This window comes from Polistes canadensis, unplaced genomic scaffold, assembly GCF_001313835.1.
Source record: "Polistes canadensis isolate GaletaPanama2010 unplaced genomic scaffold, ASM131383v1 scaffold_17, whole genome shotgun sequence".
Lineage (NCBI taxonomy): Eukaryota > Metazoa > Arthropoda > Insecta > Hymenoptera > Vespidae > Polistes > Polistes canadensis.
Window position 1 is genome coordinate 1,376,278 of NW_014569564.1, and position 8,961 is coordinate 1,385,238.

Below are 8,961 nucleotides of genomic sequence, written 5' to 3' on the forward strand. Positions count from 1 at the left end.
TGTAAAAAATCGATTTTTTGACCTTTGACCTTGGAATATCTGTAGTCGCAGACACCCTACGATAAGTAGGTTTTGAGACAAGTTTTAGGGTGTTGAAATAAAGGTTTATACAAGTTTATAGCCGACTATCTCTCATTCCGAGGTAAAACCCCTAATATGACTAATATGCCTGGACATGGATCAAATATCGTATTATCAAATACATATTCCTATCAAATATTATGTCTTTTCTTGTTTTAGTTTCTTTCATTACACGTTTATTAAAAATCCCTTTTTTATCAAATCAGAATAAATAAAAATGGGTGAATAAAAACCTCGAGAGTATATGAAAATTAATATAAATCTATTCTATGAATCGTTAAATTAAAATGCAAATTGTAGTAGGAAAAAGCTTTATTTTCCTTAATATAATTATTAATTAGTACGCTCGTACAAGAATTAAGTAATTTTATGAAATGCGAACATAATATATATGTTATTTAATTGTAAATATATTTGTTATGTGTGATAATGACTTAAAAATTATATTATTAAAAGTTCTTAACACATGGGGAGAGACACATTAGTATAATGATAAAATTTTGAACAAAATTTACTATGAGAATGTTTCTTATGATAATTTAATAATTAAAGCAATTTTATTATTCCAATTCACCAGCAGCCATTGCATCGTGATATGATTTATCTTTGGATCGTTCAGGATCCAATTTAATCATATCATCGATTCGAAGTATAGTAATCGCTGCTTCGGTAGCAAATTTCAAGGATTTTATTTTCGAAATAGCTGGTTCCAATACACCAACCTTTTTATTATCCTTTATAGTTCCTTCATATAAATCAAGCCCAACCCTGCATAGTATAAATACAATTTTATGTGAATAAATCATGTAATATTATATAAAAACCTATTTATAAATAAAGAATGTTAAATCATTACCATTTTAATTCAGCTAGATCTGCTTTTGTTTGACTTGAATTGTGATAAGCTCTCAACTTGGCAACAAGATCAGTTGCGTCTTGAGCAGCATTAACAGCTAATGTTTTAGGTATTATTAAAAGTGATCTTGCAAATTCAGCAATGGCTAATTGTTCGCGAGAACTCTGCCAAATGAAGAATAACATTATAATGACAATGTTAATAAGATTACAATTAATTAAATAATAAATACTTACTAAAGAAGTAGCAAAGTTTTCTAAATAAATCGAAAGAGCAGCTTCAACGCTACCACCACCAGCGACAACACTTTTACTCTCTAAAACACGCTTCACGACACAAAGAGCATCGTGTACAGAACGTTCCATTTCGTCACAATAATAATCATTTGGTCCACGTAAAATGATAGAGCTAGCAGTTCGAGCTTTTGGTCTATTAACAAAATAAAATATCATAAATTGTCATTTTTACTTCTATTTTATAATAAATTTGTAAACTGACCCTTTTATGAGAATGAGCTCATCATCACAGATCATCTCCTGTACCACTTCAGCAGCTTCACCTAAGAAACTTGGTTCAAAGGTTTCCTCTCCTTCCATATTAGTCAAAGAAGTTAAAAATTGTGCTCCTGTTGCTTTAGCAATTCTTTTTAGATCTGGTTTCTTGCACCTGCGTACTGCCATAGCCTTAGCTTCTACAAAGTACTAAAAAAAAGTAACGGTTTAGAATTAAATCGTAATTTTTTTTATTTATTAAATATCTAACAAACCTTTAGACAAAGGTCATCTACTCCACCAGACAGAAGAATAACATTGGCACCAGCATTTAAAATTTTCTGAACTCTTTCTTTAGTAATATCAATTTCTCGTTGGCGTACAGCCTCCAATTTTTCAGGATCAGTGATAAGTACTTCAACACCTAACTTCATTTTAGCTTTTTGAAGAGAAAAGTCCAAGCAAGCAATTTTTGGATTGACTATCCTCTTAGGCATTGCTTGTGAAGCCACCGTACAATTAAGTGCATAACCATGTACAAGAACAGATTCTCTAACACTTTTGCCATGAGCCTTTAAAACATTAACTGCTTTAATAGGATATAGATGTCCACCTTTACCATCGTTGATCTTGATAGCATTAGCAGCATCAACGACCATATTGCCAAAGAAATTAGCATCACTATCTATTAGTCATGGAAATTATAATATGAAATAAAATAGATATCTAAAATTTAATGACTAAATAAACATTTGTACATTTGTTTGTTTTTCTAAAAGAAAAATATCTTTATCAACAAATGTTTATTTGCTCACTGTTTTCAATTGGAAAGGATACGCTCCTATAATTTTACTAGACATTGAGGTCTTAGCTACATTGACCAAGCAATCTTTTCCCAATTCATCGACATTGATTGTTAAATGTTCCTGTATGTATTTGCAGGCTTCCCTAGAATCGTAATTAAACAAAAAAAAAACAAATAAACAATAATTACTATATCAATTTACACATAAAAATAAATGAAATTTATGTCGTATCGCGTACTTGCAAGCAAGTCTGTAACCACTGATAACAGAGGTCGGATGAATTTTCTGCTTAACAAGCTCATCTGCATTTTTCAATAATTCAGCTGCAACAATGACAACAGATGTTGTACCATCTCCAACTTCTTCATCCTGTAATTGAGCTAACTCGACTAATACTCTAGCTGCTGGATGCTCAACTTCCAGTAAACGTAAAATAGTTGCTCCGTCATTTGTGACAGTTACATCCTAAAAATGTTAGTTTTAATATTTTACTAAGATGTGTTATAATATTAATAAACATTAGAATTCAAATTGAATAAATTAAATTAATAAAACATACTCCAATATCGTCAACCAACATTTTATCCAATCCTACAGGTCCTAAAGAACTTTTTACTACGTTAGCAATAGCCGAGGCAGCCATAACTGTTGAAATAAAAAATAAAAATTATGCAAAAGTAAACTAATAATTACAACATTACTTATTATAATTCGTTCCCATACAATAGACTCTAAATAATATATTGATCAAAAATAAAAAATAAAAAAAACAATTACGAAACAGAAGAAATTGGTAGCAACGAAGACAATAATGCAATGATAATTAAAGGAAATTTAATTTTTAAATACTAGAAATTTCCGTATTTTATTATACAACACATTGAACCAGGAATCGTGTTGCATTAAAACAGTAGTCGTAATATTTTGTAGAGTCTACTGTACTTACAGACAGTCCGGCATAACCAAACTTTTGACTACACATTTGTCTTTTTTCATATTACCATTTTGTGTCCTTACAGGAGCACCTGATTGCCTCACACCTCCCACAGCTAAAGGACTTGCCATCGTCGACATTTTGTAATAATTTTTTTATTTTCTTGTTCGTCAGAATATTTCAATTGATTAATACTTTTGTAGGTTCCGCGTGTGATTGCGAATAGTACAATAGTCATCAACGACGGCCATTCCTTTTTTTATTTCCTTTTATGGCCAACTTCAGAAATGTTTTTTATTGGTCGAATTAATTTAGTTAAAAATTACAAATTTAAATAAAATTATATATTAAAATAAAATAGTCTAATTTTATTATAAAATTATGAGAAATTAAAATATAAATATTAATTAATTATCCGTGGATATATATTAAAGATTCGTAAAAGACGAAGTGCTTTCTAATATTGATACAAGATGGCGTACAACTTGTTAAACTATATTATTAATTTTCAACGATATTAAAAATATTATATTTTCTTATTAATTTAAACAAAAATAAAATCCAAGGGCTTTTAAAATTTCTTCGACATCCAACAAAAGAATTATTTTTATTAATAAAAGAATATTAATTATTTAAATGAAAGAGATAAATTTGAAGATGATAACTTACCCTCGGATTAAACTCGTACTTACCCCTATTTATTGTAGAAGCATATATAGTAGTATCATTCTATTTTGGGTGGAGAATATATTGTTGATTCAAAATATTAATTGTTTATAGGATTAATAATCAATAATGGCTCGTGAATATGGTGTATTTAAATATAATTGTTACGTGAAATTAAATTCCTCGAATAGGTCATTCAAAAAGTATGTAAATTCGTTTTATTACAAATTGTTGCTTTCGTTATAACCTTAACATTTATATTAGGTCACGTCTTCATCCTTGATATAAATATTATTTTGTTAATCACATCATACCTCATTTTTGTCTCTACTGTAGATTCACTGCTGATAATGACATTATGGATGAATGGTTAGAAGAAATGAAAAAGTGATATTAATTGGATTTTAATTTTATATTATAGTCTATTATTCTTCCATGACATTGTTGGATAACGAAAGAAGATAGCATAGAAGAATCATTGGTGTCAATCTCAGGTTGAAAGATATCATAAATTATTATTGAAATTAAATTATTCTTTCAAAAGCATATCCCTTTTATGAATTTCAAATAATGCTTATTGAATTTATAATGAAAGTATGATTGATCTTGTAGTAGAACTTGTCATCCTAATATTTAAATATATTGAAATAATTAATATTAATAAATAATGATAACTATAATTTTTAGCTGATACATATTTAAAAAAAACATCATATTTTTGATCATATATTTATTAAGTAGGATGACAGACATCCATATGCATAATAGAAATAATAGTTGCCGTTGTTTCTCTTTCATTTATCTAGTTATTTTTTTATTTATTTGCAATTGATCTTACGATAATTTCACTTTTCCCTCCCAATATAAAAATTAAAAAATTTACGACCGTGTTTTTTTTTTAAATACAGAAACGAGTGAACCGTACCAGCGAATGTAAAATGCTAACAAAGAAAGAAAAGGAAAGATCTCACATAAAAGTAAAATTCAATGACAAGGAAAAATAAAATATAAGGTAATGTATCAGTAATTAATCAAAAACTTTCTTTCATTTTTTCTGTTAAAATAATGATATTCGTGCGACATATCAAAACAACCAATCAGGTGAATCGTTAGAAAAATCTCGCTATAGAAAAGCGCGGCATTATTTAATATACACACGTGTAACCAATTAAATGCTATTCTACTGACCAGGTGGAAAGTGTTATTGACGGAAGTTGTTAAAATGCAGATGTTCAGAGTTATAGGAAGAAGGGAAAGAATTTCTAATTATCGATTCAAATTCTTGAGTAATTAGGAGGTAAGTTTCCAATTATATATGAACAACAATAAAATATATTATATTGAAAACATAGGAAAGGAAAGCATTATTATATCTAATCTAAGATAAATAAGGTTAAAGATCATGAAATAAAATAAAGGATAGAAAATATATAGGTAAATAAATAAAATCAAGTCCAATAAAAACGTCGGTCATGACTAATATCGGACTATCTTATTTTACTTGTAATTTTCATTCGTTCGATTCGTTCAGTTAGTTTTGTTCGATGAATATACACGTGAAAGTTCAAAGCGACGATTTATAGGCTCAGTATAAGCTTTCGTCGTAGTTCGGGTTGATGGGATCGGCTGAACTCGGGATCAGATCGTTCGCGCGGGCTGCCGACGGCTCGTGGTCAACGTTCGAGACTTAGTTTGTGTCCGACAGTGCGCTCGGATGGTTTCATTGTAAGAGGTTTGTTGTATTTTTATCAATTCTTTCAAGAAATATCGTTACCCCAAATCGTCCCACGAGGCGCTCGTGAAACTCGCGTGGCTTAGGCTTCTCACACGTTTTCGCATCCTTGCCGGTAGCAAGAATCAGTAGCAGTACGATAGCAGACACTTCTAGTAATTAATAACGTAATTACTTATTATTTTATTTTTTTATTATTGCCTTCTTCTCTCCTTTATCTTTTTTGCTTATTCTTCTCTTCTTCTACTATTTCTGTCTGTCTCTCTCTTTTTCTCTCTCACTTCCTTTTCCTCTTTCTCTTTCTTTTAATTTTATCAACCATTATCACTTATAGTGATAGTTTCAAAAACCATCGTTCCACTTTTCTTTTTTCAAACGCGTTCTTAACGATGAATGGATGGATAGATAAATAAATAGATAAGTAGATAGATAGATGAAAAGATGAATGAGCGATACCCGCGAATATACGAATTTATAGTAGCAGCATTTCGGCGACGCACTTTTCGATGATGAATCATCGTCCATCATCATCGCTTCACGTACCCTGCTTTATCGCTTAAGTGACAGAGTTGACAAAGATTAGGATAGATCTATGTTGGAGTTTGCTTGAGGATATTTGAACGATGTTCTTACATCGTGAACACTACTCTAAGCAAAAATCTAACCAACATTTTCATTGATTTTAAGTAACTAAACTTTTACATTACATATATATTTCATATTTAATATTTTTTTACTCTCCCTTTTCATTTTATATTGTTCGTTCGTTTATGTACACATATTAGATATTAAATTTATGGTTTTCAAAGTTTTCTAAATTATATCACGTGTTTTCATTTGTTTTTTACAATATGTTCTTTTCTCACAACATTTAAAAGTATATTTACTAAAAATTGATATGAGAACAAATATTGAAGTTACTTCAACGAAAGATAGTTCGATATGACGATGATCGATACTCTTTCATATTCTTCCCTACTTTTAATTACTATACTGCTAATTTGTTTTTCTTTTTATTTTTATTATATACAATTAATTGACTTAATAAAATCAACAAAATACATTATGAAATCGAATTTTCTCATAAAAATGTTGTTTTCTGCATGATTTCGTGCTTGATTTTTTGCGAGTTTTACATTCATATGTATATTTATAAATCATTGTCACTTTTGCATTCCGAACAATACGTAGAAAATGTGATGGGTAATATACTAATAAAAAAAAAGGTTAACTGATCTCTTAAGAAGAGTCAGCGATATTTCATTCGCGTGACCCGTTCGATTCGAACTTCAATTAATGTCAGAGTTGAGATCAGTTTAATGTAACGACAATATTACAAAGCTACGCGACGCACTGATACAAATAAAATCATACATTTAATAATTAGGAGATAGATCAAAGCGCGTTATATAGTAAGCTCCTATATTTTCATTTTATATATTCACTGCACTTATCTATTATGTTGTTTCTAAATGATCTCTCTCTCTCTCTCTCTAACTGTCAAAAATTATCAATTTTATTCAAAAAGAAGTTGTATTCTTTTGAGATAAATCATATGGCTGCAAAGTCCTAATACGTATCAATGGCGATGATATTTCTTACATGTATATTTGTTACTAACTCGCATCCATCTTCTTTTTTTATTTCTTTTGTTCCTTTTAATTTGAAGAGTTCCTTCATTACGTAAGTCTTATATTGACGCAAGTTGATACAATTGTTGAATGAAATCTGTCCGACACGTTCGAAATATTCGATTCGAGAGATCGTTAGTATTTTTCGTAGATAGTACGACTCGTATGAAATTCCATTTAACATTAGTAATAAAAGTTCTTAGCTTAAGGCTTTTCATACGTCTAGAATTTTCAAAAAATTGATTTTTTTTTTAACAGAATTTTGTTCTCTATAGTTTTAGGCTTATTTCTGTGAAAGTCGATTGCACAAAATCCCCATAGACTCAAAGTTATGATAGAAATTGTGACCACCCGTCAAGAGTTCGGTGCGTGCAGATAGCTGTCTTTTGTTTGAGACACTTCAAACTTTAAACGCGTTTTTCTCGAAACTATTTTTTCCGCCACGGTCTGCATGATAACTTATACAGTTTTTAATATTTTCTGATGCGATTTTTTTTAACTATTTGAAATCATTTTCTGTATAGTTTGTCGCGAGCCGGATTTTTGATATTTTGATTTATAAAAATTTTATAAAAATAATTAAAGTGTAAAATTTATGACGTAAAACGCATACATTTTTTTAAACTGTAATAAATTGCTAAATTTTCCGAAGTTCAAAATTCCGGCTCGACAGCTATAACTACAATATTATTTTACAAGAATTTTTCTAAATTTTGTACATCGAACTACATTTACTGGAGATATGATATCGACCGTGAAGCAACTTTTTATTCTTAATATTGTGGATCACGTGATTTTTTATATAGTAATTTTTGTAAAAATAAAGTGAAATAAAATTTTGTATAAAGTTAAAATACCAATAAACAATGTGTACTATTTATTTTTATTAATTTCTATTGTTATTCCTACTATATACCAAAATTTTTTTCTTTAACGCCTTTTTGGCGCTGCTAGACGTATGTAAGGCCTTAAGAGCCCATGAAAAGTAAACAAAACATATGTATTTTATCAAATTCCAAATTCCATCCAGTCAATCTCTCATACCTACCATACATTAGAGGGAGACTGACTAAGTTCGGCAGCGATTCCTATGGCGTGATTTAGGGAGCAAAGATACAAAATTTAGACTAACTAAGCATTTTTTTAAGGCTGATATTTAGATATTTTATTATTTACTATTATTATTATTCAAAAAAAAATAATGGCAGATATTTATGACGATTCTAAAGTTATGGTAGACACTTTTGAAAAAAAAATCAAACTTCAAATGTATTTTAGCAAATTTGAAATTTTAATATGTTATTTATTATAGTATTAGGAGCCTAAATTTTATACGGCAGAGATATTTTTTTCAATAATAACTCCTGGCAGACAACGAAACTTTATCTACAAACAATAATAATCAAAATTTATTTAGTATTTTCTCTCGTCCAAAATTATAATTTTTGATGATAAAGTTTCATAGGGAACTTGGACATGAAAARAAGTAGAAYTTWATTTAATTGAGTTGGACGTTTCGTCCCTTTATTGGGACTTCTTCAGCAACTGGAAAATTTATTTTCTTATACATTTTCTTATTATAGAACAGACACAAATAACTTAAATCACATCTACAACGGAATTTTTAAATTTTAAACATAATAAATAATAAAGGACACCTTACACTGATGATATCTAGGCTAACAAACACTAGTCTAGATTGAAACAGTTTTGTTGAGGCTTTTAAATAATAACGATCAAACTAACGAAGTTTAGATGTATTGT

The 8,961-nt window shown here is 29.2% G+C and overlaps 2 protein-coding genes across 9 annotated transcripts in view; one reads left to right on the forward strand and one right to left on the reverse strand.

Annotated features, from left to right (window-relative positions):
* Positions 1–375: 375 nt before the first annotated feature.
* Positions 376–3,433, reverse strand: LOC106793736 (T-complex protein 1 subunit alpha). Its single transcript, XM_014760912.1, has 9 exons — positions 3,236–3,433; positions 2,794–2,879; positions 2,473–2,699; positions 2,266–2,376; positions 1,704–2,109; positions 1,436–1,638; positions 1,174–1,366; positions 938–1,101; positions 376–849 (listed from the first exon to the last, which is right to left on the reverse strand). The coding sequence occupies exons 1-9, from the start codon at positions 3,306–3,308 to the stop codon at positions 642–644; spliced, it is 1,671 nt and encodes a 556-aa protein (XP_014616398.1). The 5' UTR covers positions 3,309–3,433; the 3' UTR covers positions 376–641.
* Positions 3,434–3,888: 455 nt separating this feature from the next.
* The window catches only part of LOC106793729 (monocarboxylate transporter 10), an 11,774-nt gene continuing 6,701 nt past the window's right edge, over positions 3,889–8,961 (forward strand). The window contains exons 1-5 of one of the 8 annotated variants that reach the window (XM_014760892.1): positions 3,889–4,037; positions 4,256–4,328; positions 4,743–4,846; positions 5,026–5,131; positions 5,442–5,566. The gene's annotated coding sequence lies outside the window, so the exon portion shown is untranslated. The other 7 variants (XM_014760899.1, XM_014760895.1, XM_014760894.1 and 4 more) reach the window with 7 other exon arrangements.